The sequence below is a fragment of the Amblyomma maculatum genome, chromosome 10, assembly GCF_055883805.1.
Source record: "Amblyomma maculatum isolate TAMU_Amacu chromosome 10, ASM5588380v1, whole genome shotgun sequence".
Classification (NCBI taxonomy): Eukaryota; Metazoa; Arthropoda; class Arachnida; order Ixodida; family Ixodidae; genus Amblyomma; species Amblyomma maculatum.
Genome location: NC_139353.1, coordinates 42,188,030 through 42,207,690, shown reverse-complemented (window position 1 = coordinate 42,207,690; position 19,661 = coordinate 42,188,030). Strand labels below are relative to the sequence as shown.

The 19,661-nt window shown below is 46.7% G+C and overlaps 2 protein-coding genes across 5 annotated transcripts in view; one reads left to right on the top strand and one right to left on the bottom strand.

Moving 5' to 3' along the window:
* LOC146176274 (uncharacterized) overlaps positions 1 to 6,149 on the top strand; it is a 91,438-nt gene extending 85,289 nt beyond the window's left edge. For all 3 annotated transcript variants that reach the window (XM_084582594.1, XM_084582593.1, XM_084582592.1), the window contains 4 exons: positions 1,272 to 1,353; positions 2,779 to 2,893; positions 3,711 to 3,839; positions 5,578 to 6,149. In XM_084582594.1, the coding sequence (XP_084438720.1) occupies positions 1,272 to 1,353; positions 2,779 to 2,893; positions 3,711 to 3,839; positions 5,578 to 5,841 (590 nt within the window). In that variant the 3' untranslated portion in view covers positions 5,842 to 6,149. The remainder of the gene's footprint in view (positions 1 to 1,271; positions 1,354 to 2,778; positions 2,894 to 3,710; positions 3,840 to 5,577) is intronic.
* An 823-nt stretch (positions 6,150 to 6,972) lies between these two features.
* dpp (decapentaplegic morphogen) overlaps positions 6,973 to 19,661 on the bottom strand; it is a 28,948-nt gene continuing 16,259 nt past the window's right edge. For both annotated transcript variants that reach the window (XM_084582595.1, XM_084582596.1), the window contains one exon: positions 6,973 to 9,174. In XM_084582595.1, the coding sequence (XP_084438721.1) occupies positions 8,027 to 9,133 (1,107 nt within the window). In that variant the 5' untranslated portion in view covers positions 9,134 to 9,174 and the 3' untranslated portion in view covers positions 6,973 to 8,026. The remainder of the gene's footprint in view (positions 9,175 to 19,661) is intronic.

Below are 19,661 nucleotides of genomic sequence, written 5' to 3'. Positions count from 1 at the left end.
TCCGGTTTTCACTTGTTTATTTGTTCTTCCTCACCGTTCACCGTTGTGTCACTGTCTCTTCGGCCTGTCTTCTCCTTCTCTGGAACCTCGACTGTTTCTGATGCTGGCTTGGTGATTTCATTTTGCTTCTCTTTTGGGTTACCTTATCTGCAGTTCATGCCTCGAGTTGAATTGCCTTGCACTCCAAGCTTTAGAGGCCAGTACATTGGTTCTGTAGATAGTGCCTGTGTATTTGGGTAAGATGTGTTCCACACTGTTCATCCACTTTGGAGTGCATGACCTGGGAATGCTCGGCTATTCGGTTTAGTTGGTTGCATGAGTTTTGCATGTATGTGTTTTTATTTGTGGTCATGAGTCCTGAATGTACTTTTGTTTCACGTGCGCATTTTGTTTCGGCCAATGCACATTGTGTTTGTCCCTGGCACACATATGAGACAGTCTCATTCATTGCCAAGGAGCCTGATGAGCTAAATGAAAATTTTGGAAAATTTAAGCAGTACTCTGCAGCTGTGTTTCGCAGCAGGGATTTTGAGTTTAGAGGTAGCATGCATTCTCATTACAGTATGTATGTATTCTTTGTTAACCAGTTCAGCCATAAATTGCAGAAAATTAAGTTTGTTAGCCTTACATGCTGGCAGCAAGTAGATGAGAGAAGTCGTTAACTTATACCATGCTTAACTACATCATTGCATTCATTTTTTTTTAAAGGTTTTTATTAGGCAGACAAGTTTTCTTCTTCCGCTGAGGCAGCTTAGAAATCTCAAATAGAGTTCCATGGAATTACAGAGTATGCTAGAGCTCATCAAAGCATTGTGACTTGCCACTTCAAGTGTGGCAGTTGGTGTGTCTGTGGTATTTGACGCGTGTCGTTGCCGAAGCGCATGTTTGTCGCTGTTGCTGCTGCAAGAGCATGAGGCATGGCATTGCCTGGCAAGTGCCCGTCGTTGTCGTCATCCTGAAGAGGAGCTTGGAAACCCTTGCTGGGCCTGGGCCTGAGTATTACATCAGGTACTGGTCTGACAAGTAGGAACCAGTACCTGTGTGATATTCACTCCCCCGCCCCAGACGCTGCATCGTTCTCCGTCTCTCCCGTGCACGGACTCGCGTGTGCGTGCGCCTGTGCCCCTCAGAGGAAAGCTTGCGTGTCCAAAGCCAATGCTTCATGTGGTTGTTGCATGATGTGCGACTAGGACCGTGTTATGTGCTGTTCTCTCCTACTTGGTTGATGGTGCTCTGTAGGGTGGAGTCAACAGTGTCTTTGTCATTTGTAGTTGCAGATAAAGAAGCTGAGGTGGAAAGGATACGCCAGGAGGTGTATGCCGTCCGCAGCACAACAGAAGGAAAAGTAGACAAGTAGGTGTTCTTCAATGGGTGGCACTTTTCCTGTTGATTGTTTCGTTTTCTGATTAACTTATCCCAGCCTTGTAATAATTGTGGCAGCTGGCACTCTTGAGCTGTTGTTACAAGGTATTGACATTTTGGAGATATGTAGTGGGACCTCGTTGATGCATTTTTAAAATATGCAGAAATAAACTAATTATCCAGGGAGCGTATGATGTAAATCATCTCATTAAAAAAGATTACTGTCAAAAGGTGCAAAGGCATTTATTGACAATTTCACTTTATGAACATGTTGATTAGCATATCTTAGTACAAAGTCTTTTTAGTGCTCAGGCAGTTTAGTCCATGTCTCAGAGGAACTCTGCAGCACATTCATTTCATATAACAGCAATGGTTGAGGACTTCTTCATTTTTATTTTGCTCCTGTGCACTGCGAGGAAGCCACTGCAGTGACTTACTTCTGTATTGTTTTTACCCTTTGTGCCATGTGTCCAGACTTGGTTGGCTCATGTAAACGCATTGTTGTAGTAGTTCTCAGATCCTTTGGCACTTACCCTTTGGCGCCCCCTAGATTCGGCCCACTTGTACATTTGCGAGTGGTTGCGAAATGTTGTTTAACACGACCACAATTTATTAAAATTTTGAACATAGTATTGTGGAAGTCGTGTTGCTTGGGAACATATTAATCGCGAAAAAAAATATTCTCTCTCTAAGGGATATTTTTGATGCTTGTGATAATGACAAATGAACAAGAATGTCATATGAACGTGGAATGTATCAATGAATTTTTAATGTATATGAGGAATTTAATGTGCACTTACCAGGCAGTCACGACTCGCAAAGCTTCTTGGCACACCCGTAATGTAAACACTGTTTTGAATTTTTTTCACCCTCATGGCATTTGGAGCGTGCCTTATCACTTGTAATTTTGTCTCCGTGAATTAGACCTGACATTGCTTATAATCATTAGTGGTGTAAACAGATGCCTTGATTTCATCTGCACATGTGAACTGGAAGAATTCTTTGTTGCTTCACAATCAGTTTATCAGTTTCTTTTTCTCTTTACTCTTTTGTCATCTACAAGCAGAGCACGCAGATTGCAGCGAGTGCTGTAGTCTCAGAGTCCGGCCATTGCATGTCATTGCTGATTATCAAGATGTGTAGCTTTGTTAGGGACGTGTGCTCAAGCTTCCAAGTTCTCAGAATGGATTACATTATAGCACAACTTACGGGTCAGCACAAAAAGGCAAGATGGGATGAGAGGGTAGCGCTTGTCCTGTTAAACTTTTTGTGCGGTCTCATCTGTACCAAGGCAAGTGCTGCTAAATTTATTTCCATAGTGAAACAGTTTTTGCAGGGCACAGTTTTCAGAATGTGAAAGTTGGGAATATGGTACTTATATTTCTCATGCCTCCGCCCATCGTTTGTTTTATGCAGGCAAATAATGAAGAGTTTAGTACTAGGCTACTTTAGCAGCCCACAAAGTCAGCGTCCTGAAGTGGTCCGACTTCTGGCCCGTGTTCTGGACTTTAGCCGGGAGGAAATGGACAAGGCAAGTTAACATCAGTGTTGGGGCTTTTTTGTGTGCTGTGTGAGCTATCCCATATTTTGCTGATGTTAGTAAGGCCACAAGTTTGAACGATCGATGCCTTGTGCTGAAAGTAAAGCTTGCGTTACCCGCTGGAGCTAGGTCCTTCTGAAAGTAAAAAAAAAAAAAAAAAAAAAAGAAAGAAAGAAAGAGAGAGAGAGACCACAATATTTTTAACTTTTCACGCATTGTAATACCCGTCACCACACTACAGTCTTTTGAAGTCAAAAAAGGTCAACCATTTCACAAGGTTTTGGTATTGCAGGCTAGAAAATGGCAAAGGCATTTTTTTAGCAGTCCTCATTGCCTTGTACCGTCTTGGCCAGACAAACATGGAGTGTGCTTCAGTTTTCATACCTCTGTCATGTGTTGCCTAGACAAAAAGAAATAAATAACATTTTCCAGTATCTGTACAAGTGGCGCTTGTGTAGTAGCACCAAGCCTTCATACTTCTGTGCTGCACAAAGGACATGTTAGAGCATGCATATGTTAGCTCCGTAGAATAACACTTTGAGATGCTTGAATTAATTATGCCTGAATCTGTGCCTGTCACTGTTCTGGGGCTAAACATGGATCATTTCACTTGTTTGCAAACTTGGCTTTTGTATGGATGTTGCTCACCGGCATGGAAACTCATGTATAAGGGTTACAAAGTATTCCAGCACCCTTCCTGAAAAGCCACTAGACCTGCTTTCCTGATGGTACTTCAATCACAGTGCTACCTTGTGCTTTACAGACTTGTATTGTCAGTCTTGATGATTTTGTGATGGCTGTCTCACAGGCTGGTATCAGCTTGGGCCCTCAGGATGGCAGTGTCCACATTGGCTGGATCTCGGGCTTCTTCCGGAAGTCTATCGGTTCAAGCGCATCCTCCAGCACCGGCACCATAGCCAGGCCACTTCATCAGCAGGTGAGGAAATAACCGTGCACACTAGTGTGCTTTTAGCTGACTACGTGGTTCAACTGCGATTGCAATCACTACCCCTGCCGACCACCATAAACTACCACATTTGACTTCGCAAAGCATTGGAGAGAACGTCTACAATCAGAGAAGATGTTGGGAAGATGTACCACAGAGCATGGGTCACCAGGCACTGCAGGCAGGGATAATTGCAATGTGCCACGAAATGCCTGCAGAATACCAGTTGAAAAGTTTGGTTATATGTACATGCATTGGTTCAGTGCACTGTTCAAAGGTGGCACTTGTGGCTGCAGGTGAGGTGGCATCCTGTGCTTCTCTTGCGCTCTTTTCTCTCTCTAGAGGAAACATTAGCGGTCACTGCACACGTGCAAGCATTTCTTCTGAACAGGAATGATGGTTTGTTATGTTCAGTCTTGGTGAAAAGTCCTGAAGCCAAAGGATTTTCATCCCAGCCGCAAAATGGAGCCGTCACGTCATATTTCTAGGCCAAATCGCATTTCTTATCACAACAAGAAACTATCTAATTGCATTTCATGGCCCTTTAGTTTTAATGGCACCGTGGTGGCTTCATTTGGCGGCTTAAATTAAAATCCTTTTGGCTTCAGGACTTTTAATCAAGGCTGTACCTTGATGGTTCTGTTCACATGACAGCTTGTTGCAGTTCATCTCTCTCACAGTTTCAGTGTAGAATAGGAGAATTAGCATGATGAGAACCGGTTTCATGGTGGTCAAGTACAGTCCTTTGTGTCATTTTGAGGCATAATATGATGTGTGCTCTTGGACACATTGATTTTCAGTGTGTGTTCATGCGCCTTGCGTTCATCTTATGTGCGCACAGCCTTTCTCCAGTTTAGTAGCCTGCATTTCATTGTGGCTGAGTTTACTGTACCTCCAAAACTAAAAAAAAAAACAAACTGAGAGTGCTGTGGAATCTACACTGCACAAATGCGAAAGCCGGAGCGTTGCTGGTGCACACGATGCATCAAGTTTGCTCTCATTATCATTATCATCTAAATGTACTGTCATTGTCATTGTTACTGTCATCATTGTCATTATCACTAATTGCAGCTTCATTGTCTTCGCTACTATCATCCTCACGGTAGACAAGGAGAATTATGATGTGCATTTCATGATCCCGGGCGTGGCACAGTTGGTTAAAGCACTCGGCTGGAGATCCGAGGGATGGATGTTCGATTCCCGATGGAGACAAGATTTTTATTTTTTTGATGACATCATCAGGATGATTGACAAGTAATACATCAGTGCACAGATCCGATGCACATCTTGTGCACGGGATTTTGTTCCACAAGCCTAGAAAGGCATGCACCTTAACATGTGGAGAACCTGTGCGCCAGTAAGCATTTTTGGGTGAAGATGGAATTTTCTGCTCATGATGCAATCAAGTACATTAACCTGCTTTTATCTCCACATTGTCTTCTGCCAGGTTGCAACTTGTTTGGCTAATTGCCTTATTTGTTGTCGTGTCCACTCAGGACAACAAAACGCTAGCATGTCTCACAGGTTCTGCAATGTTAATGTTTGCCTTTTAAGCTTGTCTCCTGTGTGGAACCCCATTTAGAAGGATATAACAAGTGGCTGTATCAATAACTTATAATAAATCACATTTGCCTCAACTAACAAACACAGGGTTGCCACACCGGACTTCTGTTGCTAACATAGTAATGTGAGTGACCTAATCCACTTTTATGTTTGTACTTTCGTGCAGTCCTTTTCGGCACTTTTTGTCAAGTTCCTGCAAGAAGAGTCTGAGCCCCAACAACAAGTCCGGCTGCCCGTCGAGGCCATGGCTTTGGGAACGACGTCACGGCTACCAGCCATCAAAGCAGCGCCCCCCAAGCCAGATCCAACTCCTCACCTTTTGCTGCAGCCAATTTCGGATTCTCTACCAACACTGGCTCCGGTGACTGTGGTTCCAGAGGATGCGAAGGGCACCTCTTCCTCTGCATTCCTCCAGGAAATGCTGAGCTAAATCGATGAAATGTGGCTTTCCTTGCTACGCACACTCAGTTTTGATGACTAGGAGCTCTCTTCCTACGGCAGAGCACTACAAGGACTCGTTTTTTAGAATACATGTTATTTTTGTATGTTGTCTCCCCTGACTTCTGACTGCGTCAGTGTCCGTTGCCCATCTCACTCACCATGCCCTGCCAACAGTGGGTGGTTGATGTACACTTAGCGTCAAAAGTCTCCAGATCACGGAAATCGGAAAAGGATCCGCTTTCTCGTAGCCTGGGTTTCTAAGTCTGAAAATAAAATGCTCACTATGATTTTCTCTAAGCACATTTTGCACTGTGTAGCTTATTATAAGGCAGGTGTGGGGTTGCTTTTCAGCATGGATAGCTGTGCAGGTAACTTTTTCCGCAGGCAGACAGCACTGGAATTGTCATACGTTCATTTCATACAATGTCCAGGTAGTCCAGGTGAGGACACTAGTACCTAAAAAGCACTGTGTAGTCGAAATGTTTGGGTGGGGAGGGAGGTATAGTATAGCTACATAGCCTCCAAATGCAGGTGGAGAAAAGCGTGGAATTTTAAAATCACTATGCCTTTCGCCTTTGTGGGCCTCTAGAGCTAGGGATTAGGATATGATATAACTAAGCAACTAACTAAATACCAGTTAATAATGGCACATACTATCAGCATGTTCTGCTAGTATCAAGTGTTGTGCACATCGAACCAGTTGCACACATCATGCTGTTAAAGACATAATTGCCACAAATTTTGCTTAGCACGGCAGATGGTGTACTGCCAGTTCTATTTTTCTATCATTTCTTTTTTCTGTTGTCATAGTTTGCAATGCTGAAATGCTGGGGATACCTTGTTGCTGAGCGGCAGTTATTTGAGCCTCCAGGATTACCTTGGATTATCTTGTGTTGTGGCCCATTACAAGTAGTGCTGTTCAGTGTTTTTTTTAAAGGTATAAAGGTTTAGTAGGAAGTAATTTATTCATTAGTATGTCTAAACACAGCCACACGACTACAAAAAAAAGCTATTCACCTTTTCTTTTAGCCTTATGGCTGCACTCATGTGGGTGCTAAAGGGTAATTACTGCCTGCTTTATTATTTATCGCTGTGTTGAAAATAATCAGCTGGTCATATATGCACTCTTTCCTTTTTGTTTTATTACCTTATCTCATTCAGTTCACAGCACAATTTCAAAACATTCTTTGCAAGACACGGATAAGCACTGCTGTACAAATCATAGTAAGCAAATTGCTTCTGGTTTACACATGTCTATGATGTCACATAATAGTCCTTGAGATTCTTGAATAGCATGATGAGCTGTGTCTCAGTGCGCAGTAAAAAAAAACAAGGTATAAAGATACAGCACACTTGATACCCACCAGTTGTTTGCTGCTTACAGAGAAATAAAGACGAAATAGCATAGCTGAGCAAGCAGCTGCTGTCGCTTCTAAAATTTCTACTGTGACTTCATGTGCACTAGGCATTGTGGGAAAGGTTGGTCCTTGAACAGTTCAGTTTGGCCAATGAAGGCTTGTACAGCATTACTGAGGCTTACCACATTCACTACTACTTCAGCAAAAGCTGGTCACAGAAGTAGTGTTCCATGGCACAGACATAATAAAACTTCCTGTACTGTCTTGTCAACAAGGCAGCATAAGGAAAGGCGCGCGTGAGGAAGGTCGGCCTAGTGTTTGTCTTCTGCACCAAGCAACCACAGCAGGCTTAGATTTGCAGTGATACAGTGAAGTTTACCCTGAACAATGTCGTCAGGACATTCAGGCATACCAACAAACTGGCCATCGACTGGACCCTTCACATTTTTCATTACAGGCTCTTTGCGCTACACACAATTGTTGTCACTTCCGGTCCCTGACGACTCTTTTTGAGTAGCAATGACATTTGCTTGACCCCAGGACTGTCTCTACTGGGAGCAATGGGGTCGACTAGGTTCCCATGTCTCTGTGGCCCCTGATGACTCTTTATAGGGCTTGGGGCACTTATCGAGTTTCCCTTTGTTCAGCTCTCCGAGGTGCTCTTCATGAGGCATAAATTTGGAAGCGATCACGTTGCACGATGTTCGTAAGTGTGCACCTTGAGATTCAGTTTGCAAATGCCACGAGGAGAGAGAGCGAGTGAGGGGAAAGGGCAGAGTCATGAGGAAAACGTCTTTACACATGCACCGGGAAGAATCACCTGCACCCGCATCCTTCGACCACCATGTCCTGGTAGTTCTTGAGCACCACCCGCTCGAACGCGTCCACATAGAGCAATGACACGGGTGACAGGTCGGTGGGCACACAGCATGCACCGGGCACCTTGCTGGCACGCATCGAGTTCACCAGCGACTGCACGATCGCGTGGTTCGTGCTGTTCAGGTGGTCCGGCATCGGGAATGGGCACGTGCCGTGGCAATAGTATGCCTCGTAGCTAGGCGGCGCCACGATCCAGTCGTTCCAACCCACGTGACTGAACTCGATGCGCAGCGGGTGCCGGCGACACGCGTCGCGCCCCTGCTTGCCCTGTGGCTGCTTACGGCGTCGCGCGGCTCGCCGGACCCGTTTGGGGGCCACTTTGCCGTCGGCCGAGTACGTCAGGAGCACGGGTCTCCGCGGAGCCCAATAGCGTTCACTGTGTCGCTCGCGCCGCAGAAGTACCCTGCTGGCGTTGGATGCGCCAGTTCTGGCGTCGACGACTTGCACGTAAAGCCCGTGGTTAGGCTCTCCAGCCAGCCAGCGGCGCACGGCCGGCATCACGTCCAGGGCCAGCCAGCCCTTCTTCCGAGACAGCGCTCGCGTGTCCAGGAGTCGCAGATGTGCCTCGCCCAGCTTCTTCGTGGCCGGCCGAAGGACTTCGTAGACGCGCACTAGTTCCACGGGTGTCGGGGCTCCCGGACACTCGGACCGCTCGCTGTCGGCGGGCAGTCGGAAGAGCCGCAATTCGGCCCCCAACAGGTTCTCGTCCGGGTTCTCGGTGACGTTGAAGCGGAAGCGGGCGCCTCCGGTCTGGGCTTCGCGATCCGGGCCGCGGTCCCAGGGCGTATGGCTCCGCACAGTGTCCGCGGTTCCTCCGGTCGTCAAGAAGGCCCCCTCGGTGTCCTGCCATCGGGCGAACAGCTTGGCCATGTGGTCCGGCACCACGGGCATCTTGGACCCGGCGGCCCGGTGCGGGGCCGATTCGAGTCCCAAGGCTTGCAGGAGTCGCGCCTTGGCCAGTTCCAGGGAAGGGTCCACGCTGGCCGCTGCCTCCTGCAGCAGGGCCGCTCGAAGCAGCAGCACGATCCACGCTCTGCGGGCCATGGTAGCTTTTGCCGCGAGCTCTCCCTGGATACCTGTATCAGCTGCAAAAGGAAAAGGAGCTCCATGGGTCACCTTGAAGCTTAGAAGGGGGAGGGAACGCAGCCCGATATTCGACGCTTTCCCGTGAGTTGGAATGCGTCCGCTCAGATTACGCGGGAAAGCGAGCGCGAAAGCTTTCGACGCAAAAGACACGGTCGAGCAGCCCTCCGTACCGCGATATGCGTGCGGTTGCGAAAGGCAAAAAAAAAAAAAAAAAAAAAAAAAAAAAAGGCTCCTCCGATGGATTGCGATTGCGGCGTCTACCGGAAGAACAAAAAATAGAGAGGGAAAAAAACTTTGAAGGCCTCGACGACGTGGAGGAGTCTCGTTTCGTCGAGAAGACAAGGACGCCGGAATCTACAAGAAAAAACTTTTTTCCACGAGCGGAAGCCAGCGCCAGGATACAGCCGCGGAGGACCCTGGTTTGAACATGCTGAACAGTAGCAGAAAAGCACGCGGCTGTAGAATATAGGCTAATGACGCAGAGTCGGTGCCACGCACATGTATATTCTGTACACACAAGAAGCATGCACGTGGCATGCTTGAAGAACAAAGCAGATGTGAGGGGAGGGGGGCAGGCAAACACGAAGTCTAATGGTTTTCCGAACTACAGTGAATGTTCATACCGTCCTCGGCTTCTGATGGACGATCTCGACCAGACAAAGCGACACGGGAGACACGCCTCCACGCGCGTGTCCACTGCCAGTTTGTAGATTTAGGCATCGGTACGCTACGTTATGCATCCTTCGTAATAACGGTTCAGCACCGTTGTGTTTCGTAACATAAAGAACTAAAACCTTGTCATACTCTCAATGGCCAACTGAGCCACAGCATGAAGGAAGCGGCGAAAGAGGTCGAAGCCTATGAAGAGAAGTGCCGCCTAGTGGAAAGTGTCTGGTAAGTTTTGATCGCTTGTGGTTCTCATGGCTCGCACAAGGGCGTAAGTTTCGCCTCCATCTAAAGCGGCCCGAAAAGCTTTGCAGAGACAGACACATTGTCGAGGACACCAGCTGCTTTACATGGAAGTAAGCGAGAACAGTGCTCGCGAAGCTGTACGTTTACACAGACGCGCATCGGCATTACAAGTCGATACTCGGCACTGCACAAGCTGCAAGTTAGTAGCAGCTTGGACACCGCACAGCCGAGCCGTCGCGTGGTCCCGGCGGAGGCCACGCTTGACCTTGAACAGCCGAGGAGGAGAAGAAGAAAAAAAATTCTGGTAACTTACGCTCGCGCGTCATACTCTTAAAGGATGAGCTTAAGTGACACCAATACTGTAGCACCTTACACTGATAGGGCGTGATAGGGGAATAATGCGGCAGGCAAAAGAAGCTTCCGCCGTCGCTATCGTAATTCAACTAGGGTTAACCAGAGTTGGTTGGTTGGTTGGTTTGTGGGGTTTAACGTCCCAAAACGACTCAGGCTATGATCGAGAGACACCGTAGTGGAGGACTCTAGAAATTTCGACCACCTGGGGTTCTTTAACGTGCATTGACATCGCACAGCACACGGGTCCCTTGCTTTTCGCCTCCATCGAAAAGCGGCTGCCGAGGCCGGGATTCGATCCCGCGCCCTTGGAAACAGTAGTCGAGCGCCGTAACCACTGCGCCACCGGAGTCAAACCAGAGCTAACCTTTTTTTTTTTTTTTTTTGCACCTGCAGAATAATGCTGCTGTTGCGTAAAAAGTGCTCGCACTGTAAAAAAGGCGGCCTTGGTGGCAGTACACGAGAGTACGCGGTAAAAAAACGGCCATTTCGCATACATAAGCAGGCTAAAGGAGGTATAGACCGCAGGAACGTGTAAACTCTATTCCATTTCTGTTGCTGGTGGTCGGTTGTTTCCTGGCAGGTCATTGGCGATCTACAGTCTCGTCGGCGTGCGAGCAGGTGGATCGACGTATACAACACATGCGTAGCGGTACTTTCACGCGTTAGCAACTGCGCGTATTTCAAGTACCGTTGAATTGCAACCGGCCCCGGTGCCCACCGCAAACGCGTATGCTATCGTATGTATACCTGCGCTTGCGCAGTGGCGGTCTAATTAACGCGCTTGCGTTGCGAATGCACCCTTTCTTTTTGGTCCCGCCGCACCAAAATGTTTTGGGCGCTCGACTGCTGAATGCTAGGACGAGGGTTCGATCCCGGCCGCGGCAGCCACTTTTAGATGCAGCCGAAAAGCAAGGCGCCCGTATGCTGTGCGATCTGAGTGAACTCTAAAGAACCCCAGGGGGTCGCAATTTCCAGGGCCCTCCCCCGTGGCGTCCCTCAAAGCTTGTGGTCGCTTCTGGACCGTAATCCCCATATATAATCTTCTAGAATATAATCCCCATCTCATTTATCGAACGTCAGGCCAACTACACCTCGCCCTTCGGGATAAATTGCCAATAAGAATGTTCAGAGAAGAATCCGAGAACCACTACGAGGGATGTGCAAAAAGTATTTCACACTCATTTTTTTTTTCACGAACACTGTTAACTCAAAACCTATGAAATTCACAAAGTACATCTGCATATCTGTAATCTCGGCCAACTTGTATGCCCGAGATTTTGCACCACCGACGGGTACGCTGCCTTCTTCGTACACCAGCCTGTTTCCTTCTGGTGCAGCCATGGTCTCGCAGCGCGAATGCGAATGCCGCTCTCGTCATTCTGAAATTCGCATCCGCGAAGCGAGTGTAAATTCCTGCCCTTACACTATGTTGACGTACCTGTTTTGACGCCGGGAAGGAAAAGTACAACGAAGACGTGCGCACTAAACCTTTTTACACCCTTTAAGGTGTAATGCTGTCCCTGGGAGCCCACCCTATGAGTAAAGCAGCACTGCTTCACCGTAGAACATTCCTTGTTGTGCAGATATCATTTATTTGCCGTAGAAAAGCGGATGCTGCGTTCTGTTGAGGCCGCAGTGCGCGGCAGCACTCACAGTGTTGAGGACACTGCTGCAGCATTTTAGGGCGAAATCCTTTAATGGCTCATGCTGTCGTGAACAAACGTGTCCCGCTTTTGCGGCGGCTTTGATTGGCCGAGGCGGGATGACGCCATAGATGTCTCGACCAATCACAGAGCACCTTCACAGTAGGCGCTAATGCGTGCCTTATATGGTCATATGCCAATCATCGGTCATCATTTATTAATTACTAATAAATAATTACGAAATTACTAATTAGGTAACACATTAATTAACCAACTAACGACTAATTAAATAATTAAGCAGTTACCTACTTAATATCTAACTAATCAATTAATTACTAATTAGTGTCAGGTGCGTAACAGAATGCGGCACTCAGGCTTTTGCCTTTCACTACTTTAGTCGCTAAAGTCCCTCGTAATTTTATTTTGGCTTTCAGACCGCATTTCCCTGTCGCTTTTTTTATATGCCCCTCTTATTTTACACAACTCAGGTTGGCTAACCGGAAACCCCTGATTTTTAACCGCTAAGCCTTACCCCTGCCTTCCTGTTTTTCGCGTAGGGTGTTAGCCCGGGGACACCCGATCACCCTTTTTGCACCCAAAAAGGTGTAAAAATGTTTAGTGATATATATATATATATATATATATATATATATATATATATATATATATATATATATATATATATATATATATACGTGTCCATGTTCATTGGTCGCGCAAAGAAAAGCTGACGGCGATTATATTGAAAATGTACTATAGTCCAGCAGAAACGCGGCGTTATTACTTGTATATTTCATAGGCTTTTCGTAACATTCTGTTTGCCTTTATAGGTGTCCCACATTTCGCCGCGGGAAACTCGGGAGTCCTGGTTTCGATGGAAGCGAAACAATTAAGAACCCAGGCTTCCCGCATAACCTGATCAAGTCGCTTCGGGACGCAGACTTTTACTTTATCGACAAGCAGCGAGAACGGAGTAAAGCTATGTGGTGTGGTGTAGGTTTGCGTAATGACGTGCCTAATATAGCCTATACGTGCTGCTTCGGCGCTGTTACACGCGGTCATGTGCTTTTACATGTCGCCGCCCGCTGAATTCCCAGCTCCCACTTTCATTACTAGCAAGAGATGCGGCCGGCTGCGCTTGAATCTGAACTGGCCGCACAGAATAGAAGTGGTGGGATGTGTATGTCAGGAACGGGAATACGCAAAGCTCTCACTGAGTGTGTTGGAGTTTTTGAACAGCACTCGTCCTTGCTATCCCTACCACAAGTCTTATATTTCATTTATTTATTACCCGGTAAATCACATAGGATAAAGTAATGTAAAATGTAAACGTAATCGTTTATAGGGGATCTGCCAAACTTCTCGGTGGACACCTGTACCGCGCCATAAGGGAAGGGAGCAAGGTGGGAGTGAAAGGAGATAGAGATGCCGTATATAGTGAGCAACTAAGGAATAATTTCGACCGCCTTGTGATCTTTAACGTGCATTGTCATCACCGCAAACCATACGGACTACCTCTCCTCTATCTAAATTCGGCCGCCGCGATCGGGTCCGAACTCTTGTACTTGGATTCAACAGCCGAGCGTCTTGAACACTCAGCCGCAGCGGTGGGTAAGGATAGGCTGTAAAAAAATATGCACGGAGCAGCTTGAAACACCTGTCACCCTGGTAACGTTTGTAAGCAAATATAAATTTCAAATTAGTTGCAGAACATAGCTGTAACAAATTTTCCACTGCACACAGATGCGGGATTGAATCCTGGCCTCGGCGGCCGCTTTTTGAGGTAGACGAAAAGAAATCGAAGCTGTCTCACAGCACCGAGCGAAATCGCCGCCGTGAGTGGCTGTGAACCCGCAGTAGGCGCAGTGTTGCCAGACACGTAACTTTTTCTGGAGTTGCGGTCCAGTTGCATTCATTATTTAGTGGTGCATTCTAGCGCAATTCTTTTCGGTTGAGAGGAGAAGGAGAACTTGCTCCAGATCGCCGACTGGAATACGCCCTAGGTATATTCACTGGAGTTTTTCTTCTCTGTTTCTGTGGTGGTTGTGGTTGTGGTTGTGGGATTTAACATCCCAAAGCAACTCAGGCTATGAGAGACGTCGTAGTGGAGGAGGTCGAAAGCCTGGTCGTGGAATTCGCATGGCTTTGAGCACTTAGAAGGTCACGTGGAGCCCATTTAATACGAATTAGAACGGTATGCATGGCGCTAGACTGTGTATGTTTGCACATTTATGTGCTACTACTAACCCATCTATGTACAGCCTCGTCCACTTCTAGCTAGAACACGGTCACTGCTTTTAAAGCAACATTGCATCCGACCCGGCCACGCAGTAATCTAAAGTGGCTGGCCATGTGAAGCAGCACATCCGTGTCTCTGTGTGCTTGCATCGCTTTGAATCGATATCTGCCTGCATCAGATACAATGTTGCTTTAAAAGCAGTGACCATGTTCTAGCTAGAAGTGGACGACCCTGTACGTTTGTCACCTGGAGGGCATTGGTGCGTATGACAATGCAGGCCGTGGGAAGAATGAAATGAAGGTCATAGAGGGAATCTCTTTTTGTACCGCAAGTGCACGTTAAAGAACCCCAGGTGGTCGAAATTTCCGGAGTCTTCCACTACGACGTCTCTCATAGCCTGAGTTGCTTTGGGATGTTAAACCCCACAACCACAACCACCACAGAAACAAAGAAAAACTCCAGTGAAAATACATAGGGCGTATTCCAGTCGGTGATCTGGAGCAAGTTCTCCCTCTCCTCTCAACCGAAAAGAATTGCGCTAGAATGCACCACTAAATAATGAATGCAACTGGACCGCAACTCCAAAACAAGTTACGTGTCTGGCAACACTGCGCCTACTGCGGGTTCACAGCCATTCACGGCGGCGATTTCGCTCGGTGCTGTGCATAGACAGCTTCGATTTCGGTATCGTGGTGTGGAACCACGGTACCTTCGCAAATGCGAGTTGATTATAGCGGCCACTCAACATCTGCTTAATCAGACTGAAGAACCACACGGACTGAAGGCCACATTGAAATAGTCACCCTGTAGCTCGATGCACCGGCGGAGACGTCCGGGTCGCAGCGTCAGCCGCACCAGTTCGCTCTCAAGATAAAACGCCTCTTCGGAGTGCCCAGGCGCTTACACTATAGCGGATTTCCTTACAGGTGAAAATCTATATACCGGGTGCGCGAGGTATTCGAGAACAATATTTCCAATCGCGATGGATAAACACCAGAAGGGTCGACATATCTAAACTGAGCTCTTATTCTAGCTCACTTTAACATATCTGGGCGTGCGGCTTGTTTATTGGCGCCTTATCATTCATACCACGTAGTTCGTTCCAAGATGGAAGTGTACATGCTGAAGCAGGAAATTAAACACTATGCAGTCCTCGGTGCCCTGGCTGCGCACCAAAACGACATGGAAATTGCCACTTTTTTGAACGTAGTGATGTCGTTAATTTATAAGATACTGGACTGATGTACTCTGGTGTTGACGCGGAATCAGTGGCGAAAAGAAAAAAAAAGTACATTCAGCGGTTAGATGGCGTCAGAACACCTGATTTTCTCCAGCGGCTGCATGTCGTCGTGGGTGACGACTGAAGTCAATTAGGGCCATATCGCAAATGAGTTCCAAGTCACACAGTTGACTGCGAGGCTCGCTTTGCATGAGGACTTGAAGTATATCATTCTTATGCAATGAGAAGAGAGCCTATGTCATTAGGCGGAGACAACTCATACCCGGTAAAACTCGGGAGGATCGTCTGCTCTGGTCCAAGCGCTTGCTGAGCAAGCTGAAGAAGCCTGAGGAGCCTCGATTGCTGTTTTTTTTTTTTTCAGAGGAAAAAAATTGGCCAAGTATCAAAAGCGTCAACACCATAACGACAAGTCACTTTTCACTGATGGGGCACCTACGTGTTGTACGCAAAATTCCCATCATTTGTGTGTTGTTAGCCGTCGTCAACAACGAGGGTGCGCGACGTCATGTTCCACACTTTTTTGTTTTTTGCAGGACTCCGCGTTAATACTGCCGCGCGCACATGGAGTTGCTTGCCACCGTTGTAAAGCCCTGGACAGAGACTATATAGAAAGTAAGATCTTATGTATTTCAGCTGATTCGGCATCAGCCCACACCACCTGCGTCACTCAGGATAGGCTGGCTGACAACCAGCACGGTCAAGTCAGTCCTAACTTGTAGCCTTCTAGTTCTCCAGGTTTAAATCCGCTCAACTACGATATCATGGGCGTTGTTGCGAGAGAGAGATAGAGAGAAATAGACAGTAATGCTGTAATGGCGGCTAGTTGGTTTTCCATCATAGGTAGGTGCGCTAAACTTTGACCCAAGACGATTCACTGTACCAGTCTTGTCTTGTTTCAGTGAATCGTCTAAGGTTTAGCGCGCCTACCTATGAAAGAAAAAAAGAAAACTTTGTCAGAGATTTAGATGGTCTTGGTCTTGGGTTGAACTCAGCTGCTCCAGGTGGCCGGCAGTTTAAGAAGGTCAACAAAAAGCCACATAACACCAAACACTCGCTAAAGGCCGCCATTGCTGACTCAATGGCCAATGCCTCTAAGGACCACCTGATCCGATCATGCGGCCGTTTCAGAAGACGAACTGAATCAGTTATTGCTGCGAATGGCGGATTTGTTGAGCTTTTGTGGAAATAAACATTAAGGGAAGCAGTAGCCAAAGTATGGTGAAAATATGTCTATTTTTGCTGGAGGTATACGCTTCTCTTCCTAAAGTCAACGTTATATTCTCAAATATTCCTCGCACACCCAGTATACCAACTTTCACTTTCGACTTCCCTTAACGGCTTAATAGCTGAAAGGCTGCACTGGTGAAACCCTGCACGTTTCCTCATTTAAACAGCATGAAATGATGTCATGAGAAGCGAAAAATTGTCTGTTCTTGCCCTGTATTATGTGTATGTAGTTCCGTACGCCACACTTAATTTGAAGCGGTCTACGGAGGCTGAGTCGCGTCCACAGTATTTTCGGGAACAAGCGGCATTCGTATAGGCCTGCTTTGGAAAAGCCAACATCTTGCGTGTATACAGCGAAATAAGATAACTCTTTATCGAGGGCAACCATTGTAGAAGTCGTTTTGTGCTCGTACTGACTTACATGCAGCAACGATTACTGGTACATTGCGAGCATTGCTTCTCCGTTTCAATTTCGATTTTATTTAGTTCTTGGTTTTGTTTCGTGGAATGTATTTGTACTTACGTATGTCTTTGTGTACTTGACTATAAGATATTTTTGGTCACATGAACCGAGCACATAAATAGGCCAACAGGTGTGTTCGCATAACGACGAATCCTCTCTTTCTTCATGGGCCCTGAAGACTGACTCTCGGCCCCCTCCTTCACGGCCGCCTTGGCCGATACAACGCAGACTGATTGCCGATCTGTGTTTACTGATCGTCAGCTGCATATTGCGTGAGACCGGACAGTTCGAGAAGGGCGGGTAGCGTCGGAACATATATAGTCTACAAGTCCCAAACAAGGTTGGATTTAAAGGGAATTAAGCAGTGGAAGGGGTGAAGGGCCGGGGAAGCTAAGAAATCAAGTCAAAGATCAGTTCACTTCAGTTCAGTCGTTCAGTCGTGTCCGATTCTTCGTGACCCTATGAACCATATCACGCCACGCTTTCCGGTCTCTCACTATCTTCCTAACATCACATAACTTCATCTGCGGCGCATCGAGGATGCCATCTAACCATCGCGTTCGCTGCCTACCCCTTCTCCGGCGACCCTCAACCTTTCCCAACATCAAATCTTTCTCCAGCGACTTCTCTCTTCTGATCAGATGACCAAAGTAGCTAAGCTTTAACTTTAGAATTTGACTCTCCAATGAGCAGTCAGGGTTTATGGTCGACAATATCGACTGATTTGATCTTCTGGCAGTCAAAGGAACTCTCAAGAGTCTCCGCCAGCACCACAATTCAAATGCGTCAATTCTTCGGCGGTCAGCCTTCTTCACAGTCAAGTCAAAGATAAATCGTGGCAATTTCATACAATCGATGCATTGCCTACATCTGCCCCTCTGATCAGCTGATCGTCGACCTGCCCCACATTACATCGGCTCAGTTCTGTGTGCGCTTTGACACACGTCTATGCGGAGCGAGGCTCTATCAGCTACTCGAGTGCATTGAAGTGCTATAGCCTCATGGCTTACTTTGTAAAGCGCAGTCATCAATTACAGCAAGGTAAAAACAATCTGAAACTCCGGAACAAGTTGAGTTGTTAGAGACGGTGCGCCTGCAAAACGAACCCTTATCATAACACGATCACGCGACATTAATTCAGCAATTACTAGGTAAGGTGATGATTACCGTGTAGGAGGAAGTAGTTTCGAGTGAAATGGCTTCATCAAACGACCATGGTCGCGGCCGCATTTTTTTTCTACCTCTGTATATTATCATATTATTCGCAACGGTCAAAGGGACGCGTCTTATGCTTTCCTCAGGAAACGACAGGAAACGACAGGAGCAGACACGCAGACTTTCCAGCGAAAGGGCACCTAAAATGAAGCGTAGCAAAACTTGTTCGACGCCCTCTTTTTCGTTTTTATCATTGCCACGGCGGCATACAATGAGTCGAGAAGAGAGATGCCCATTTTACATCCCACTAATAACGGAAAACTACTGCGCGTTCTGTGCTGAATTTGCGTTGGCTGTTTCGCGCGCAAGCTGCTAGGTGGCGTTGCGATAGCGCTTACTGTCTGGTGTCATCAGCACAAAAACTCTCACTGCAGTACTCTATGAAAATTTGCACCCTTAGAGGGGCCACCTTTCGAGGCCTTTTGCACTCCATATACTTTTTTTTAAAGGGTGAAACAAGACCACCCCTAATGTGCGCATGCGCACAGATGGAAGGGTGCGCAAGGGTATATTATCTTTTGGTCTGCCTGAAAAGACGTCCGGCTGTTCAATGAGGTGTGACTGATTTCAAGTTTGTGATCCCGTGTGTTTGGCGGTTTTTGAACGAAATTCGGTGACCCTACAGCATAAAAACCCATTACCGGCAACTTTGTGCTAACGGACAATTTGTAGCTTCATATATGAATATATGAAGGTACAAATTGTCCGTTGAAAATCGCATGCATCACACGTATGATAGCACATGCGCTGTCACACGTGTGATGCATGTGGTTTGGGAAATCGCAGTTATTGCGTGAATTACCTGACTTCTATGTCAATGAATGGGATATGGAAATTTATACGCATAGATTTGATTAAGGAATAGGTAACGCCGAAAGGCAGGCAATTGGCAAGATGCTGACCATCAAATGGTGCTCTTAGCGAGAAAGCGCAAATGCACAGTATAGAATACCACACGAATGAAGTCGGAAGGCAGCTGAAGCAAATATTCGTTTAAATGAAACGAACATATGCAGTGGCTTATTTTGCTAGGCCAGAGTATAAATCGTTGAGGTGGCCATGCCTTCCAAATGCGTTTATACTGTATACGCAGCGCACGTATTCCTTGGCAGTTTATTCAGAGTTGTGATTTTATGTTGAACTTATTTAGTCATATGGCATGCAAAGCATGATGACACACGACTGTATATGCT